Below are 21,201 nucleotides of genomic sequence, written 5' to 3'. Positions count from 1 at the left end.
CTGTGATAATTGCCCCTTCCGGTGTGCTCAGCTTCACATGCTTCGGTCCTGCTGCCTACCTCCACTCCCCACTCTGAGTGCTAGACAGGAAGTGGCAATGAGGCAGAAAACTGTAGAAGAAGGGGAGAGACCATGGGAACAAGAAGGAAATCCAGGAAATGGAGAGAATACAAAAATAAAATAGCCAGCTTCATGCATCTATTTTGAGTTTAGTGTGTATTCAAAACTGTCCTTTAATAAAGCTTTTTATATATTATGCTTATATGTGTAAAACCTATCATACAGGTCTACTTTTTCCATTCAAAAACTTAAACATATTTAACGTACCTCTATTCCCTTATGAACACTATCTGCCAACCCAACATTCTATTTCTCAAGACAATAACAAAATCTAAAAAATACACCCACTGACTGAGAATGTAAATCTTAACTTTACCATCTTCTTCTTTTTAAAACCTGAAGAATAGGAATCTAAACAATGAAATTCTCTGATTGTAGGTTTGTCATGGCAATGATTTATAAGCTGAAACACCTGGAGAGAGACAAGTCTGACCACATAAAGCCACTCTGGCAACTACTATGAAATTACTTAGAGCAAAACTTGGAATGATGGGATTGCTGGTCTTTGAAAAAATCTTCTAAAGGTGTAAGCCTTTTCCTAAACTAAGTAGGATATTCTCCGAAAACTATTTCCTTCTCTTTTTTTTTTTATTTCTACTTTAACAGCTCTTGCAAATTGAATTTCTTCCCAGTTTGATTGGAGAAATACTCTCATCTATACTGTCTAGTCTTTCCTCTTGCAATGGCACAAAAATGGGGATATTTTACAATCCTTCTGCAACTGCCACAGGGATAAGTTGAAATGGAGATGACGGACTCATGAGTGACCTTTGGAGTCAGACCAAAAGCTTGACATTTTCAGCTCAGGGTCCTCTACTAAAACATGCAGAGTGTCAAAGCAATAACTTCATGAAAATATCCACTATCACCTTTGAAGGTGAGGGGGGAGAGTCAGCTTGTGTAGAAAAGGACTAAAAGCCTTATGGGTATCCTGATTAAGACTGTAGTACTATTGATAAGAGCAAAAATCAATTTTGGAGGAACACAATTGCTTCCTCCTCAGGGGAAAAGTTTAATTTATTTCCAAGAAATAATATAGTGTGGCTAACGCCTTTAAATTTTTTTTAGCTCAAAATGCAACAGCACTTATATACTTTTCCAATCTGACGTTTAAAAAAAAAAAATTTTTTTCAATGACTTTTTTCACTTTAAACTAGATATTACAAGTTACTATTATAAACCTAAATCCAAAAACTGAAAAAAACAAAACACAAAAACCTTGTGAATCTGGTATGAAACAGACCAATAAAGATGGAATTTTCAATAACTTACATTCAAATAATCCAACTTTATTAAATAGAAGAATGTATTTCACTGGGTGCCCTTGCACTTGTTAAAGTCTTATATGTTAATTAAGAATAATCAACTTAAGGCTTATCGGGGGGGGGGGATTTGACTCCAAACTAATAACAATGCCAAGTCAAAAATAAGCCTCTATTTAGCAGGAAAACAATCCATAAAAGCATAAATTCCTTTTCTAAAGAATATAAGACCTGACTCCACAAACCCCACCAATTAAACTTTATTGCTTTCCTATCTTCCAGAAATCTACTAGATATCTAGATAATGATACTTATAAAAGTGTATTTTTTTTTTAAAAAAGGTACCTATTGCAATTGTCAGGTCTCTTCTGAGGGCAAATCCTACTAGTCTCTGAGATTCTTTTGACATTATGACAGGAAAGCCATTATAGCTGGTTTCATTAATCATGTTTTCTATGTCATCCACTGTCATATTGTCTTGTGTCAGGACAGCTAAGGGAGGATCATTCCTTCGAGGTCTCATGACATCAGCAGCCAGGGTGGTATGAGTGAATTCTTCTTTTGCATCCAAGAACGGGTATCCATTTAACCGAATGTGCGCTTCGTAAATGCCTTCCCTGCCAAAGGCATCTCCAACCCATTTACTGGTCATCACTGCAGCCATAAGGGGGACAATATATTCCAGGCCTCCAGTGAGCTCAAAAACAATAACCACCAGGGAGACGGTCATCCTTGTCACTCCACCTGAAAAAAATAGGCACCACTGGTCAGAAAGGACAGGACCCTCATTAATACTTGCTAAAAGAATTTTTGCACTAGGCAAATGAATACAAATTATAAGTAGAACTTAGTGAAAAGGATTATCATCAAAAACTACAATTAGGATAATTACTACTATTTTAATAAGATCTAAAAGAACACCAACCATCTTTTTTATAGCACAGAAGATTTGAAATAACATTTCAAAACCTGCTTGCTTCTTATAAAAAATCCACAGCTGTCCAACCAAAACAACTTTGCCATTTTGTTTCACTGAGATAGCAAAGACATAATTCACCCTTAAAAAATATTATTATTGCCCTAACCAGTTTGACTCAGTGGATAGAGCGTCGGCCTACAGACTGAAGGGTCCCAGGTTCAATTCCAGTCAAGGGCATGTTGCGGGCACATCCTCAGTAGGGGGTGTGCAGAAGGCAGATGATCAATATTTCTCTCTCATCGATGTTTCTAACTCTCTATCCCTCTCCTTTCCTCTCTATAAAAAAATCAATAAAATATATTTTTAAAAAGAATATTATTCAATCTTAAGGAATCTGGTGAAGGACATCATAGCTATCTTGTTTATTACCACCTTACAAATGAAATTGATATGTAGGCAGAGTATTAATTTACTATATTTCTCTCCTCTAAATTTTTTCAAAATAAGCAAAGTATGTTGATGCCTTGTGATTTATGGTAGCAGTATAATATTCCCTCCCTCAGAAAACTCATCTAATCATCCATCCCAATCACCATAAACTGACCACACTGGGCAGATGCTCAATGCAGGTGATGCCCCCTGGTGGTCAGTGCACTCCCACAGGGAAAGCACCACTCAGGTGGCTCATGGCTGACGAGCTCAGTGGTGATGGCAGGAGCCTCTCCCACCTCCACCGCAGGTGGGTGGTAAGGAGCGAGGGGTCCTGGACTATGAGAGGGATGTCTGACTGCCAGCTTAGGCAGACATCCCCTGAGGGGTCTTGGACTTTGAGAGGGCCCAGACCAGGCTTAGGGAGCCCCTCCTCCCCCAGTGCATGAATGTTGTGCACTGGGCCTCTAGTATCATGTAGCAGTAGCACTGTTTCATTTCTGTGCAAACACTCTCTTCCTCTGTCCTGTGCCCCACCTTCTCCCTAACCCTACCCTACCAATTAAGCACAAGCAAGCTCTCTCAGACTCACAGGCATCCAGATACAAACACAGTGGTTGTTACCTAAGCACGCGGCAGCACCAACCATGGCATAGAGGCCAGGAGTAATGCAGTCAGCCCCAACCTCACACCACTCCTTAAAGATAAACCAGTCGTGGTGATAATACGCAAGCTGCTCCACTGCAATGCCCACAATCCTCCCTGCAATCGCTCCGATGGCCATGCTGGGGATGAACAGACCTGACGGAACCTACGGCAAAACAGAATACATGATAAGGCAGAGGTCCTCACTTGCATGCTTGAAACCTATGTTCTGTGGATTTCTTTCTAACACTTTTGCTTCTTTTCACATTTACATAGCAAAATCCTAAAACTTTTAGCAAAATAATACTATACAGTATCCTAACAATTCCATGAATTCAGTTACAAAGTAACACATCACATTCTCTAGTCCAAAGAGAAAATAACCCAAGGGCTATTTCTCTAGGTAGGGGTTCTTTAATGCCAACCCCTAACAAAATTTTCATTAGTACATGGTAAAATGTGGAAAGAAAAAATAGTACAAAGCACTTTTCATAATTCTAAATCAATTCAATATGAAGTACTTCCCTTTACTCCAAAATTATGTCCTTCCTATATATTACTAGTTTATAAAATGATAGAAATATTAGATGCTATCCCTCTTAAATGGTACAATGTAAAGCAGGCAATGTTACCAGGTGTCCCAATAATTGTGAAGTGATTTTATATTATATTTTTATATGTATACATGCATGCATATATGTTTAGTCAATAAATATTTTTCTCTAATTAATTCATACATATGAATCTAATGAGGATAATAGAAACAGTAAACAAATTAAGCAAGGTAATTTAAAAACTATTAAAATATGAATAGCTCTAAACTGTTGTGAATATGAAATAAGCTGAGCACAAAGTGTTGGCAAGTTAAAGAATATATCAGGATCATTAAATGGATATCCAAATAGAAGGGATCAAAATATGTTTTTCATTCTCCTGCCAGTTAGATCCTTTGGCCAAAGCAGAGGGCAATGTGCCTCTGGTGTCCTATAGCTCAACTGAGGGTGTGTGTTCATTTTTTGTTTTTAACAGAAAATCAACTACTGTAGAACTAGGGAGCTTTAACAACTCCTTTAATTTGATTCACTAAGAAGAAAAAGGAAAATTTCAAGGTTTTTCTATTATTTAACTCTTATATTTAATTAATATAATGTAGACTAAACACAGAGGATAATATAAAAGAGACCATATTTCTGGTCAGGGAACATACAAGAGTCACTAGGGAATACATAAATAAGTGGAACATCAAGTTTCTCTCTCTCTAAAATAAAAATAAAAATAAAAAAAAAGACCTTATTTCAACACCACTCCAATTTTGTTAAAATCAGGCTGTTATTCCCCACAATGTAAGTTGTGAAAGCATACTAACACTAGAGAATATTATTATATGAATTACAGGTAGAGTAATTTAAAGAACATGGTTTAACTGACTCCCCATATACATTATTGATTCTTGTGAATTCATTATGTTATTAATATGTGTAGCAAGGAGAAATTAAGATTGTAGATAGAACTGAGGTTGTTAATTAGCTGACCTTCAAACAGGAGATTATCCTGGATTATCTGGCTGGGCCCAAAGTAATAATAAAGGTGCTTTAAATGTGGGAAGGATGATTTAGAAGAGTGAGTTTCAGAATGATGAGGTAAAGAAAGACTTGACCATCTATTGCTGTCTTTGAAGATGGAAGAAGGGGCCATGAGCCAAGGCTGGGGGAGAATCCCTGTGAATACGTTAATATTAGCCCAGTAAGGCCGATTTTGGATTTCTTATCTCCAGAAATGTAATAAATTTTAGTGATTTTTTTTAAGCCACTAAATTTGTGCTAATTTATTACTGCAGCAATAGTAAACAAATAAGTGGTTTAGAAATATCATAAAATTTCTAACACCCCTCCCACTAAATGGTAGAATATATATCCCTCTCCCTGAACCTGGGTGGGCCTTTGTGGCTGTCTAGACAAACAGAACACAATAGAAGGCATGCTGTATGACTTCTTTGGCTAGATTAGAAATGGTCCTCTTGGGACACCTGCTTTTGGAAACCTGAGCTACCATGTAGGAAATCTAACCACCCTGAGGCATCATTCCAGAAAAACCACAGAAGGAGAGATGTTAGAAAAGGCCAGATATTCCAGGTCTGAATCTTCTCAGACAAGGTGTCAGACAAATGAATGTCTATGAGATGAGCAACCTTAGCCAGGTCTGATGACAACTGTATGAGAGACCAAAACATGCCAGCTGAGTCATTACCAAATCACTGACCACTTTCAATAGCAAAATAAGTTATCTTAAGATGCTAGATTTGGGGGTAATTTGTTACAAATTAACAGATGCCATGGCTCAACAATATATCCTAAGGATTTATTTTTCTTTTCTTTTATTCATTTCTTAAAATTGAACCCAGGAGATAAGAACTTTTTCAGGCCACAGTTATGAAACAACCACCTTTACATAAAAATTTCATCTCCCATTCCACATACAAGTTTTGATCATGGCAAGATTAAACATCACCCCACAATGGCACTTACCTTGATACCAAATGTGAATACTGTCATTATGATTTTAAATATGAGTGCTAAGCATAATTGCCATATAGCTGAATATACTCCGACGCCTGCTGGACGATCAGGAATATCATCAACGATTTTGCTGGCATTCATGTCATTTCTGTAGTCACAAAGAGAAGAGGATTCCAGGGGCCCACAGTCTGTAAAAAGCTCTCTAATCAGTTCACTGGTGTTGAGCCTAGTATATGGATTAGGGAAAGCTATCACAGCAGTGATGGCTGCAACAATAATGACTTCAAGGACAGGATACTTTCCAAACTTGGTGGATTTGCGTCGACGACACCAAGCTATATTTGCCCTAATGAAAAAGGCTCCCCAAAGCCCTCCAAATACCCCGAGGAGAATAAAAGGAAATAGTTCAAAAAGGTACCATGGTGTATGATACTCCACATAAAAAAGGACCAGACGGCTATTACCAAATGGATTAATGGATCTCAAAACAAATGCAGCAACTAAAGCAGCAAAAAATGATCTCCATAAAGTTTTAAGAGGAAAATAATAGCTAACCTAAAAAAGAAGAAAAAGAAAAAGAAAAATTAATGGTATAATTTTATAAAATGTTTCTGATATAACTTGAACAGTAGATGTCATAGTTCTAAATTTTGCTCTGCCACCAGAATTTACATAGAATGGATTTTTACCATTATTACATTATGGTAATAAAAATATTGATGTTTTATTAACTTTAACTATCACCTCATTATACATTCACAATATCAACTAGTCATAAATGTCTAATAATTACAATACCTAGCATTTATTTTCAAAATGAGTTTCACTTCCAATCATAGTAGTTAACAATAAATGTACTGCCACCAACTCCTGTTAGTTCATACAGAAGTATTTGATTTACCTCTTCTATATTAAATTTTAAAAAGAAGAAAATAGAAATAACTAGAAAAGTACATTTTAAAACACTCCTACTCATATTTTTGTGTAAATGTGTAAAAAGTCTTAAGCACCAAAGAGAAAACAAAAACAAAATATTCTACTAAAGCAACTAAAATGATCTCCTCAAACATCAATAACTACAATATAAATGGTCACAGAAGAAAAACTTACAAAGATGATTTAGGAATTAAAATTTTTAAATAAAAGGGCTGTATTTAAGCTAATAGGGATAGATCGTTTTAAATATTTCTTTATTAACCCTTTGCACTCCGCTGTCCCCTCTCAGGGGACTTCGGAATTCTAGCATATCACTCGGATGTCCCCTCTCAGGGGAGACATTGCAGTTTATTAGTGATTACGGGGAATTGAGTTAATTCAACGCACGTGTCCGCCGCAAAGTAGCGTCGAGTAGCTGGTAGCCAGTGTCCAGAATGGTTCGGAGTGCAAAGGGTTAAATCAAATTCATATCTGCTTACTTTAATGTGTCAGCCACGTTAAATTTTAAGCAATAACTAATATTTATAAATAATCTTTTTAAAAAGATTTCTCTCAGGGTAAAGAACATATATATTATATTAGCGTTTATGTATGAGTGAAAAATGAAAACTTAAAAACAAAGTCTATACCTACTTCATTAGATATAAAACTGAAAAGTATGCTAAAATAAACTTTAATAGTAATTATATTGTATAACTTTAATTACTGTATTTTTATTTTTATTTTTTTTTTACCTACCTCTTCCAGGCTAAAAAGAACTCCTCCAATCGGTGCACCAAAAGCCACAGAAACACCTGCAGCTGAGGCAGCTGAGAGCACCTAAAAAAAAAAAAAAAAAAAAAAAAAGGATGTGGTTTATTGCATCTTTTTATAATTCAAACATATGCCAAATAAAAATTCTTCACATTACTTGAATTTTCGAAATGACTCTTCTGAATTTAAATCACTTGTCTCCCTCCTCAAGTAAATGCAAATCCATATTTCCTCTAAAAAGATTTTTTTTTTTTTATCTTCTGGTTTAATTGAAAGGTCAATCATATATTCAATGTTCAGTAAATAAAAAAATAATAAAAAAACTTATGCAAGATATGCTAATAGAAATGGGATATAAAGAAGAAGCAACAAATATAGCCAACTTTCAAGATGTTTGTTTGCAAAGACCAGTGGAAACAGTAGTAACTAGTTTGAGGGCAGAGTTGTTTACTTATTTTTATTTATTTATTTATTTATTTATTTTTTAATCCTCACCCAAGGATATTTTTCCATTGATTTTTAGAGAAAGTGGAAGAGGGAGGTTAAGACAGAGAGAAATATGTGAGAGAAAACATATTGATTGGTTGCCTCCTGCACATGACCAGACAGACCGGGGCCCGGGCCGAGGAGGAACCTGCAGCTGAGGTATTGCCCTTGACCGGAATCAAAACCAGGATCCTTTGGTCCATAGGCCAATGTTCTATCCCCTGAACCAAACTGGCTAGGGCTGTTTACTTATTTTTAAATAGGATATAATTTTTTCATAGTGTAGAGCTAACTGTGTCATGTACATATATAAAAGGCTGTGTCCAACTGTACACCTGTCTGACCATCCAACCAACTGACCGACAGGTGTATATATATTTAAAAATAAACATTAACTCGTGCATGTGCGATACAAATAAAGCTCTCAGCACCAATCACATGCATGTTTTAATAATACTATATTATATATACTATTTTGACATGTACTTTTTTGTAATAACATAATTAACGCACGAATCTTCTAATTAATTTCCTTTCAATGTGCATGAATCTGTACACTGGGCCCCTAGTCATTAATAATTGCCTTAGTCCAAATCCTAATAAAATATCCAGAGAACTTAAAAACTACTGAGTTTCCCTATGTTTTCACTAATATAAGTCCTCTGAAAATACTAAATACTGCCACTACCAATATGGAGAGCCTTCAGCACAAATAATGGCTGCCCCTTAGGATATAGCCTCACCAGCCAGAACCCACATAATAAACTCTCTTGTGGATTTTCTCTGCGATTCCTGGTCTGTCACTTGGACACTATCCAAATCCCACCAATGTGAAGCCAACTTCACATTGGGCATCTATCTCTAATTGCTTTTCTAAGAGTCTTTACTCTTTTCACTACTTTAGTAAATATTTAAGGCTATCAAAACATTTCTTCAAATGCTCAATTTTTACATTTCTGAAAAAGAAATTAGAAATCATAAAAGTTAAATTGTAAATGATTAAATGCTTCCACTAACAAGTAAACTCTAGACATTTATATACTAAGGTGACAGAATAAAACTGTCATAAACATTATTAAAATTCAGATGAATTAAATTTCTAACATTTTCTAATAAATTACATTTTCCATTTATAATCTACACTAATAAAAGATAAATATGCAAATTGTCCACTATACTCACAAGCCACGCCCACCAGCCAATCAGGGGTAAGTATGCAAATTAGCCCAACCAAGATGGCTATGGCCACAGAGCAGGAAGGAAGCATGGGTTTCTCTGACAAGGGAGGAAGCCAAGCTTCCCACAGCCCTGGCAGGCCTTGGCCTCTGCTCAAGGCTACAAAGTTTCAATTATAGAAGATAAATAAATCCTAGAGAATTGCTTCCAGTCAGCCCTGGCCTCTGCTCAAGGAGGCACTGAAGAAAAAGAAAAAGAAAAGGAAAAGGAAAAGGAAAAGGAAAAGGAAAAGAGGAAAAGAAAAAAAGGAGCGGCTGGGACCTTGAGTTGCCAGGAGTTGATCAGGCCAGGATGGGACGGCAGGGGCCGTTGGGGGTAAGCAGACCAGCAGGAAGGCCAGTTGGGATAAGCAGGCCATCAGTGAGGGTCAGTTGGAGGTGATCAGGACGGGGGCGGGGGGCAGTTTGGAGTGAGCAGGCCACTGGGGAGGGAAGGTGGTGGCGAGCAGGGCAGTGGGGGGGGGGGGGGAGGAGGGGGGTGCGGCCAGTGAGGAGTGAGCAAGCCAACAGGGGGAACAGGTGGAGGTGATCAGGAAGGGGGGGGTATATTTGGGAGTGAGCAGGCCAGCAGGCAGAGTGGTTAGGGACAATCAGGCAGGCAGACGAGTGGTTAGGAGCAGCAGTCCCGGATTGTGAGAAGGATATCTGACTGCTGGTTTAGGCCCGATCCCTGTAAACCGGCAGTAGGACATCCGTTGAGGGGTCCCAGATTGGAGAGGGTGTAGGCTGGGCGGAGGAACATTGCCCCCATACACAAATTATTATAGCAAATAAGTAAAAATGTAAATCTCACCCTCAAAATGTCATGATACAATAGCAAGTAAAGGAAGTGAACTGGGGAGATGAATGCTGTAGTTCCATTTAACCCCTAATTACCCTAGTATAGTTTAGGTTTTGTTTTGAGAAGATATAAACACGTCCACACAGCCATAGTAGTAGTAGTAGTTGTAGTAGTAGTAGTAGGGTAGTTAAGAGTATAGACTTTAGAGTGAAAGAAAAATAAATTTTAATCCGCACTCTGACATGAAATCTTGGGCAAATTAGCCAAGATTTGTTTAGTTACCTTTCTATAAATGAGAATGATAATGCCATGTTAATAGGATTATCATGGGACTGAATTTTAAGGTGCAAGTAAAGAATCTGACATAGAACCAGATACATAGTAAGTAATCAATAACAATGCTATCCTAATTACATAATAGCAATTTTCAACCAGTGTGCCGTGAGAATTTTTAAAACATGCAACACCTAATTATTGTCAGGGATACTGGCCTCTTTCCCCTTGTCAAATAAAAAATGTAACAGCCAATACAATATCCTTCCAGTGTGAATGAATCAAAATTATACCTATTTTTGGTCAGATTGGCCAAAAATATATTTTTGGTGTGCTGCAGAATATTAATAATTATTTTATGTGTGCCATGAGATGAAAAAGGTAGAAATTCGCTATTATAATAGATAGTATTTAAGTCACAATTATCATCCAAAGATAGAGCAATGATGCTCTGAAATGTTCCACTTTTAGACTACTGCCAATGTAAAAATGTTTCAGTGCTAGCATTAAAATGAACTGGAATTATTTAAATTGAGGAATTAAAAAGTAAAAATACTCTACTTTTTTCTTTGTAATATAAAACACATCAGGCTGAAAGCTCCTCCTACGCTAGGGCCAGAAACCCCTGAGTTCTCTATATTTAATGAGATATAAAATACGGTACCTTAAAACCCAAAGGGCTCTGCACCATCTAGAACTGCAGATTAGACTGGGAAAACAGGATGGGTTTGGGCCTCCCAAGTTTAGAGCTAACACAGAAGATCCCAGAACCTACCTTCCTCCTAAAAGACAGCCAGAGCAATCTAGAAACATCAGGGAAACTATAATATGTAAAGTTTAAAGACCTCCGGGATGATCTCAGGCTGGGCTCTAAAAAAATGATTAAAAAAAAAATTCCCTACCAGCTGAATAAAGAGGAGTTCCTACATCTCCTTTAATGTAATCTCTGATTTAAACCTTAGGCCGTCTAGAGGCCCTCAGAACTTCCCCCTGGTGCCAGACAGCTCTCTGCAGATGACACACCCTCCCACTGGCATCAGACACTTCAGGAAAACACAGCTGTTAATATTTCCAACCCTGGAGAAATACTGATGATGAGAGAGAAGAGTAAAATAATACTACATTTGAGAAAAACTTCAGAGGAGCAATTCACGATTATTCACAAAAAGAGAAAGCAGCAAACAACTTTCCTGTTGTAATTTCAATCTGAACACAAAATGTACCCAAAAAGTAAAGAGTAAATGTGATTTTTACACTAGAAAATTATTCAACTGAATTAAGTGTATATGACAGATATTTATATATCAAATATACTAGAAAAGTTTACTTACCTCCCTTTTTTTAGCTTCATTTGTGCTGTACTTTGGAAAGAGGTAGGAAAAAATATTTCCACAACAACAGGCAACATGTACCAGGGGACCTTCTTTTCCTAAGCTCAATCCCGATGCCACAGCCAGTACTAATGTAATGGTTTTAATCATTAAAGTCCACTTTCCCAAGTAACCTCTGATGATGAATCCACTCAGAATAGTTTTAATCTACAAAGGAAAGATTAAGGCAAATTGATATCCTTTAAAAAGAACTATGAGAACTTAACTAACTTAAGTGACTCTCTTGTTTTACTCAGAATACCACCTCATAAACTTTGGTAGACTATGAACAATTTACAATTAATTTTTCAAAAGCTTTAACTAATACGTTACATACTAGGCACCTGTTGCAGGAATATTCCTGCAAGACTTCCAGCAGGCTTCCCTCCCGCCACCCCCACCTCTCCCGCCCCCACCCCCCACCTCTCCTGCTGCTCAGTGGATAGAGCATCGATCTGTGGACTGAAGGTCCCAAGTTCGATTCTGGTTAGGGGCATGTAACTCGGTTGCGGGCACATCCCCAGGAAGGGGTGTGCAGGAGGCAGATGATTGATGTCTCTCTCATCGATGTTTCTAACTCTCTATACCTCTCCCTTCTCTGTAAAAATCAATAAAATATATATTTTTAAAAAATAAATAACTTCCGGCTATGAGATATTTCTTCAGGTTCTTAGTCTTAGGCTATTTGTTTAGCCATGTGATAAATTAGTGTTAAGGAAAAAAAAAAAAAAAATCAACCTCCAAGGTAAATGGTGAAATGACTATAGGGCAGAATTTCTTTCAATGTCTACAATAAGCTTACACATTTTTCAACTTTTCTTTTTTGATTTTTAAATATATTTTTATATGATTTCAGAGAGGAAAGGAGAGGGAGAGAGAGAAATATCAATGATGAGAGAAAATTATTGATGGCTGCCTCCTGCAGGCCACCACTGGGGATGAAGCCAGTAACCTGAGCATGTGCCCTTGATTGGAATCAAACCTGGGGCCCTTCAGTCTGCAGTCTGATGCTCTACCCACCGAACCGAACCAGCTAGAGCTAAACTTTTTTTTTTTTATATATATATTACAAACAAACCATTCCCTCCCCCGCAAAAACAAATAAACAAACAAAAACAACAACAAAACAACAACTACTTTCCTGGAAGCAAAAAAGATAAGCATCATAACAATTACTAAATGTTTAAGGATACTACTACTAAGTATTGCATGTCTTACCTCTGGAATTCCAGAGCCACAGGCATATGGAGCAAATACCTTTACCAAAGAAACAGCAAGAAAGGCAAAACTCAAGGCCCAGAAGATGTACATTATGTAGTTCATGATGTAAGAACCAGGACCCTATAAAGCAAACAGTTCAGTAGTATGAATTTAATTTACAATGCACCACTAATGCAAGTGCTTGCCTCATAAGAAATGGGTAAAACTTATAAAGGCTCCTGTTTACTTCCACAATAATAAAAGCTTTACATGAACAAACATTTAGGTAGAAACCGAAAACATATTTGTATCCATCCCAAAGAACCTTAGTCTTATTGTGAAGAGCCTCAGCTATACTTTAATTTCTAAATTCAGGAACAGCAAATTTTTAATAATGTATCATATATGATCCTGTAACATATGTTATATAAAATTCTAACTCCTAAAATTTTCATTATAGAACATCAAGAACAGGATAATCACACTTCAATACTGTAATGCCATGAAGAAAAATCTATGGATTTCTCCAAGATTTCACCAGTTGGACCTTATTTTACTAAATTTTTTGACAATTCATACTTCCCAAATAATTGTGATATGTGTTAAGCAGTTTTAGTAACCTGACTTCATGACAACTTTTTGTGGTTACACAGATCCTACTGCACTTATTTTCTACAATAAGAAGTATATTTTACATCATAGCCCAGTAGATTCATATGTGTGACTGTGTAAATACAATAGTTTCTTAAAATAATACTTAATTTTACTTGCTGTAAAGTAGCCTCATATTTTTCTTTCTATCCTATTATATTTCTTTTTTTCTCCTTTAATGCAGGTTGCAATCATCTAATATGTGGTTAACTCTATAATTAAATTAATTTGGAGACTCATTTCTCTACAGCAATTATTAATTCATCTTGAGACAAAGAAGACTTACCTCTGCTTGACCTATAATTAACTCTGCCCATGTTTTCCACTGTGGACACTTATCCCTTTCCTCAAATGTTGTTTCACTCGATCCCCAACAACACTGTTCATGGTTGTACCACAAAGCATTAAAGCAAATTCCTTCCTTTAGGTCAGTCATCCAATCAGCAGCAATGTCTATTAATCCAGCCAATGCCCCTATAAAAACAAGCAGGAGGTGGTAAAAAAAAAAATTAAGCTCATTTTCAGGAGTTAAGAACTATCAAGTTAAAAAAGCCAAGGAAAACAGGAGACTTCCTACAAATAAAGGTTCATATAGGTAATATAATGTGAATTTAAGATTTTCAAATGTTCATTATCATAAGTTCATACTACTTTTTAAAAACTAAAAATTCCTATTCTTTAAAGCTGTTGTTTTTTGTTTGAAATCAAAACTAGTTACATCATTCAAATTAAGTGCGATTTTTTAAAAAGTATTTCAAAGATACTAAAACATCTTCAAAAGATAGCTAACTGGCGGAAAGTTCACAAACCTGGTTACTGAAGTCAGAGTCTTTAGTAATATGTTTCAATCCAAAAGTTAACAGAATTAATGTAATGTCCATTAGAAATAATTAGTGAAACTCCTAGCATTAATTACTGTGATAGATTTTCATTTCTTTCTTAAATAACAAAAGATCAAATACATCAATATCATTTATTGCCAGAATACAAAAAAATGCACAAACTTATGGACAAAATCTAGATCCTTTTCACCATAAAAAAAGATCAATGAGTCATATAATTCTTGTGCATGTCAGTTAGACATATCAGTAGTTCCCTCTATTCTGCACACAAATTTTAAATTTTTCTCATATCTTCCACAGTGGAAGCTGAAAGTCATTAAAACAGTCCTTAATGTTTGTTTTCAGATCTCCAATGCTGTTCTTAAAAATCTCACACATAAGGACTTTGTGGTTACTCTAGCATGGAGGTTAAAAGTGAACTGAACTTCCTGTATTTTAATCTGCTTGGCCATTTACTTCTTATATGACCTCTGTCTGTGCTTCAGTCCCCTCGTTTGTAAAATGGTGATAATAATAACACATATACCAGAGATTTTCAACCAGTGTGCTGCAAGAATTTTTAAAACATGCAATACCTGACTAGGCAGTCAGGGGCACTGACCTCTTTTCCCTTACACTAGGGGTGTCGAACTCAATCAGAGAAGGGGCCAAAATCTAAAATCCAGCCTAAATCGCGGGCCGAATGGTTTACTGAACAGTCATAAACTGTCATTGTGATGGAAACGCAGCGGAGTGCAGTGATGACAGCGCGGTGCGGGCCACATTGCAAGGCCTGGTGGGACGGATTTGGCCAGCGGGCCTTGTGTTTGACACATGTGCCTTACACTGTCAAATTAAAAAAAGGACAATAGCCAACACAAAAGCTGCATGGTGTGAATGAATCTAAAGTATACCTCTTTTTGCCTTGGCTGGCATGCTCAGTCATTAGACCATCGGCCTGTGCACCAGACCTGGTTTGATTTCCAGTCAGAGGCATGTACCTGGGTTGGGTTCGCTCCCACCCCAGTTGATGTGTCCCTCTAACATCAGTGTTTCTCTCTCTCCACCTCTCTCCTTCCCTCCTCCCCTCTGAAAAGGCAATGTAAAAATATCCTCAGTTGAGAATTAACAACAACAATAAAAATTATACCTATCTTTGTCAGATCAGCAAAAAATACATTTTGCTGTGCCACAGAATTTTAGTAATTAATTTATGTGTGCCATGATATGAAAATGGTTGAAAATCACTGGCATATACCATAGGATTGTATGAGGTTTACATATACATAAAGCTTTTAGAGCAGTGTATGACACATAGGAAGCATTCAATAAATATTAGTTACTTATTATGAAGTTAACATTAAAAGATATTTTATTGATCATCTGGTCCAAACCATGTACTTTACACATACAGAAACTGAACCCAGAAAGATTTTAAAAATTGGAAAGAGCCAAAATGAGACTCAGAAACCTCCCGCCTTCTAGTGTTGTGTTTAAGATTTTTAGAGGAAAGAAACAAAATAAAAATGATTTTTAAAATCCAACACAATACCTGAAAAAAAATGTGGAAAGGAGAGAGACCTATTTATTGTTCTGTTAGCCAGAAAAGGACGGCATAAAATGTTTTCTTACCAGATGCCAATCCTGTCAGTGTTACCACTAGCCATCCTGACCACGCATCATACAAGCTTTTCGTCATTTCCCATGCTGATTCTTTCTTTTTGCTGTTGATCTGAAATTAGAAATGCTTAGGTTTCATTTTCAAACTATGACTAGAAGCCACAATTCTAGAATCTAACAATTTTCTCAGTTATTATACACAGGACAGTACTTTCTACACTAAATAATGGGAAAGGTGAGTTTCGGGTGGAACCACTATCAGTTGCTATACCTGTAAACCAATGACAAACATTTACCCAGACATATGTATTTTAATAAGAACCTCAGAATTTGAGCACAAAGGATCCACCCACAAACCAAATAAAGTGTGACCCAGACTGGTCTAAACCGTATCAAATGGTATGCATCTTTTATATTCACAGCAATAATACATTAAAGCTTGAAATACGGATCATTCTCTAGTCATTCTCTGCTCCTAGAGCCCAAGTGGATTAATACATTCTTTAAAAGGTAAGGTCAGTGAATAACAGTCCCATGCCCATGAATGTAGTACAAAACGCTCATGTGAATAAAGGGACTCTACAAGTAAATTTACAAATAAATGTATAGGTCTGTAAATGTGCAGGAGTGAAGAGCTCCTGACCCACTGGCAGGTCCAGAGGCCCTCTTGTACCACTGTGTAAAGCAGATGTGCCCTCCATGGAATGTGGAGGAGGTGAGATTAGCATGGTGCTAACAGGTTTGATTTCCAGATCTCACTAAGACACAAGAAGCCAAGTCTTCCTCTCTTAGTGAGCATGCACTTCTAAACCTAAACCCATTTTACTAAAATCATCACTGCTTTAAAAAATCATATTCTAGAAAAACATGTACCATCCAATTCCTCTCATATGTGGAATCTAATGAACAAAATAAACTAACAAGCAAAAAAAAAAAGACAGATTCATACATAGAGAGCAGGATGACAGCTGGGGGTGGTGGGTTGAGAAGGGGTAAAGGGATTGAAAAGAAAGAAAAAATCTATGGACACAACAGTGTTGATTCCTGGGGGAGGGGTTAAGTGGCGGAGGCTGGAGGAGGGTTATGAGGAGATAAATGGTGGTGGACAGAGACTGGATTTGGGATGGTGAACACACAATATAGCATAGATGATGTGTTGTGGAATTGTGCACCTGAAACCTGTATAATTTTGTTAGCCAGTGTCATGCCAATAAATTAAATAAAAAGGGGAGAAAAAGCCATATTCTAAAAACTACATTATGACCAGCACAGAGATAAAATTGGCTAAGAAAAAAGGGGCAGGGGAGCAATATCCTATGAGTAGGACTTCAATGCTCAACTGTCCCATAGGACGGCACCAGCGAGAACTTTATATGTATTGTGCATACATGAATCAACTTAGCCTTTTATATATGTAGAATAAACTTGCTTAATTAGGCCTGCTTTCTGATTTAGCTAAACTTTTTCCAGCCCAGTAAAGCACCCCAACTTCTCTTTCAGGTAACTGTCAGCAACACAGCAATAAATACCAACATGAAGCAGATTATTACTGTAGATCACGCAGAGAGAACAAAGGGTAAAATATTTAACTGTAGTGTTTGACTATATTCTGTGCAATGAGAAAACCTGAAGTCATTTTCAAGTTCCACCATTTCTTACTTCTTTTCATTCGGGTCAAGTTTATAAACTTTCTAAATCTCTGTTTTCCGGCTAATGAAAAGAAAATAAGATTCTACTGAGTCTCCTATCTACCTCCATCCAGGACTTCTGTGAGGATCAAATGTGATGAGGCATGGGAAAACTCTTCACAGACATTTAGTTAAACTGTAAAATGTTTGCACCTGACTATAAAGCAAGTCGGGTTCCTGGGCTGAAGAAACTCCAAGAACGCTAGTAGCTAGGAAGAGGAAACTGGACATTGCTATGTGATGTCATTACCTGGCACCCACAGCCACTGTTTCCAGGTTGGGCTGGGCTGTGGGCTGCATTTTGCACCATGAGATCTCAGCAGCATTTGCTGCAATTCGGTGGGGTATCGCTATGGGGTGATGGTGGGGCCAGTATTTGTTTGTGAGCGCCAGGTCGAAGGTGCCATTTCTTTGTAAATGGCCAGTGCGCATCATGACAACTTCTGTATTGAGTACCTGCCCTCTGGTGGTCAGTGTGGGTCAAAGATACCAGTCAGACGGTTGAATGGACACTTAAGACTTTGATAAATATATATTGCAGACTCCAAAGTTACAAAGGGCTTTTTGGAATTTGAAATTTTGCAGTTAAAGAGATTTCTTTCTCTTTTTTTAAAATGTAATTTTGGATTACATTATACCAGTAAGTCACAACCCATGACAAGAAAAATCCGTAAGTTGTATTCTTTAATAAAAGACACTTTTTTTGAATAGCAATTACAACACTCAATATCAATTTGAGAAACATTTCAGAATTTAAAAACTGAGAAAAGAGATAAAAGAACAATACTGCATAAAACTATGTCCCCAGAAAGTAATTACTTTTGAATAATGATAATTATGTAACGTTTCCTGTTTTGCTATAGCTGCTGTGCTGATCAAAGCCCAAAATCATGCTGACTTCCAAATCTTGAACTTGACTTAATCTTCCCTTCTAATGGGCTCTGTTTTCCTTTTCCTTTCTATTTTGTCTTACTACACACTTTTTTATTTTATTTTAAGATACCTCAAATACTTTCTGGAAAGATATGGGGTATAAATAAACTTTAAAAATGCTTAAAATTACTTCAATGTATAACATATATTTTGACAGTAAGAGATCACTGGCAGAAATATATTATTAAAGGATCTAATTATGTATTATATATTTTTAAATGACTGAAAATACTTACCCGTCTATGCCTTTCTCTGTCTTTACATTTCTCTCGGACCCAATCAATAGTATGGAAATCATCATATGTACCAACACCTGGAATTGGTTCATCCAAAAGATCCAGTAAATGTGTAGAACTGTTAATGCTGCCTCCATTTGTCATTGTGTAATGAGTTCCTATAAGCAAAAGAGGAGCAATAATTATGTTTTATGAGAAACAAGGGTGAACTATGTAACCTTCTTAGAAGTTCATTAGTAATAGTATCACTAGAAATCATTACAATAAAATAGAAAAATTAAGAAATGACTCAAATTAAGAAAACAATTATGTAAAATTTGGAATAACACAGTGATTATGGCATGTCCTTTTTAAAAATATATATTTTTATTGATTTCAGAGAGGGATAGAGATAGAAACATCAATGATGAGAGAGAACCATTGATTAGTTGCTTCCTGAATGCTCCCAGCTAGAGATCAAGCTCGCATTCCAGACACATGCCCTTGACTGGAATCAAACCTGGGACCCTTCAGTCCGCAGGCCAATGCTCTAGCCATTGAGCCAAACCAGCTAGGGCATGGAATGTCCTTTCAAACTCATACTAGAGCATCAAAAATAAGCCAGCCTCATAGACTCTAGTCCAAGACAGCTAAGTAAGTTTGGACAAGTCATCTTTAAATGTTAAATATCCTATATAATAAAAGGGTAATATGCAAACTGACCCTAAGTGTTGAATGACCGGGAACTATCAGTCACTATGATGCACACTGACCACCACGGAGCAGATAAGCAAAAGAGGGGGAGTGCCACTCAGCCAGAAGCCAGCTCATGGCTGGCCAGAGCGGCGACGGTGGTGGGAGCCTCTCCTGTCTCCACAGCAGCACTAAGGATGTCTGACTAATGGCTTAGGCCTGCTCCCCCATAAGCCATCAGTTGGACGTCCCCCAAGCGCTCGCAAGCTGCCAGAGGCATGCCTGACTGCTAGCATAGGCCCAATACCTGGGAAGCGGGCCTTAGCTGTCAGTTGGACATGACGAGGGTCCCAGATTACAAGAGGGTGCAGGCCGGGCCAATGTTCTCCCACCGAGTGCACAAATTTTCGTGCACCAGGCCTCTAGTTTTTGTTATATGTGCCATACCTTATAATAAAGACATATAAGTAAAGCATTTGAAATTTTTCTAAAGCCCTAAATTTCAAATAGGTGATTTTAGCATAAATAATTACAAATTATATCTTTAAATTATGTAGCAGTAATATAGACTTTATACCAAAAATAATAATCTAGAAGTGTGTCATTTTAATAGAAATATAACTAATCGATAGACACTATAGAGTGGCACTGTACTAATGTTTAAATAAACATTGTAAAACTAAAACACAAGAAACATGGTTATTTTATTGTATGAATTTAAGGCTTGCAGTCTGGTGATTAAAATGACTCATTCATTTTTATTTATAGATAAAATATCATAAATGTTAAGTCACTTCACAAAACTATCATTTGGCAAAGCTAGAATCTGAACTTTCCCCAATCACAATTAACACTGCCTAGATTAGAGTAACAGATTATCATAAATCAACTGGAGGGTGAAGGAAAGGGAGAGTTGCACAAAGTCAAGTCAGTACTAAAAACTAATTTTATTGCTGATAGAAGCCAAATAAACTATACTGTAGGCTGAAAGTTCTGTTTCTTGATCATTCAAAGAGGCGGTAGGAACAAGCACTAATATAGAAAGAGTTAATATTTTAAGTAGTATAATAAATACTGAATATTGTTCTAATAAACTTAAATGTTTTTTTTATTTCTACCAGATAAAACAGGGTTTTCTTTACCTTCCTACTCAATATATTTGAATGTTTGCCTTGGAAAGGTGTAAAACTTCTAAAAGGAGAATAGTATATTGATTTCAGTGTTTTGGCAGAAGTACTCCAAAAAAAGAATAAATAATTCATCATTCTTGACAGAGGGTTTAAAAGCCAAATCCCTGCAATGGCCCATATGCTCATTCACATAAAACATATACTCTAAACCTTACACTTCAAGCTCAAGTCCACCAGCTCTTTCTTTCTGCCTCTATCCTGATTTTTTTCCCCCCCAGCAATTTCCACTTGGTAAAAGCTAACTAAAAGGCCACAAATTTTCTTAAGAGAAAGCAACTGGAGACTGAATATGACAGTGTATAATATCTGGACAAATGTGAGACTCTCTGACTCTGCTTTCCATGTAACATTAAAACTGGCAGGGGAGAGGTATGTAAGAAAGCAACCAAAGGACTTTTATGCACACATATAAACATAACCTATGGACACAGAACAGTAGCTGGGTGAGGGCATGTGCTGGGGGAT

The 21,201-nt window shown here is 36.8% G+C and overlaps 1 protein-coding gene across 6 annotated transcripts in view; it reads right to left on the bottom strand.

Moving 5' to 3' along the window:
* Nucleotides 1-21,201, bottom strand: part of CLCN3 (chloride voltage-gated channel 3) — a 66,105-nt gene that overhangs the window by 10,775 nt on the left and 34,129 nt on the right. For 5 of the 6 annotated variants that reach the window (XM_036423629.2, XM_036423633.2, XM_036423632.2 and 2 more), the window contains 9 exons: nucleotides 18,875-19,032; nucleotides 16,030-16,129; nucleotides 13,863-14,050; nucleotides 12,944-13,066; nucleotides 11,687-11,893; nucleotides 7,566-7,646; nucleotides 5,901-6,446; nucleotides 3,355-3,541; nucleotides 1,728-2,126 (listed from right to left, as the gene is read on the bottom strand). In XM_036423629.2, the coding sequence (XP_036279522.1) occupies nucleotides 1,728-2,126; nucleotides 3,355-3,541; nucleotides 5,901-6,446; nucleotides 7,566-7,646; nucleotides 11,687-11,893; nucleotides 12,944-13,066; nucleotides 13,863-14,050; nucleotides 16,030-16,129; nucleotides 18,875-19,032 (1,989 nt within the window). The remainder of the gene's footprint in view (nucleotides 1-1,727; nucleotides 2,127-3,354; nucleotides 3,542-5,900; nucleotides 6,447-7,565; nucleotides 7,647-11,686; nucleotides 11,894-12,943; nucleotides 13,067-13,862; nucleotides 14,051-16,029; nucleotides 16,130-18,874; nucleotides 19,033-21,201) is intronic. The other variant, XM_036423631.2, reaches the window with a different exon arrangement.

This window comes from Pipistrellus kuhlii, unplaced genomic scaffold (assembly GCF_014108245.1).
Source record: "Pipistrellus kuhlii isolate mPipKuh1 unplaced genomic scaffold, mPipKuh1.p scaffold_m20_p_8, whole genome shotgun sequence".
In the NCBI taxonomy this organism is placed as follows: domain Eukaryota; kingdom Metazoa; phylum Chordata; class Mammalia; order Chiroptera; family Vespertilionidae; genus Pipistrellus; species Pipistrellus kuhlii.
This window is presented reverse-complemented; position numbering and strand designations above follow the sequence as displayed.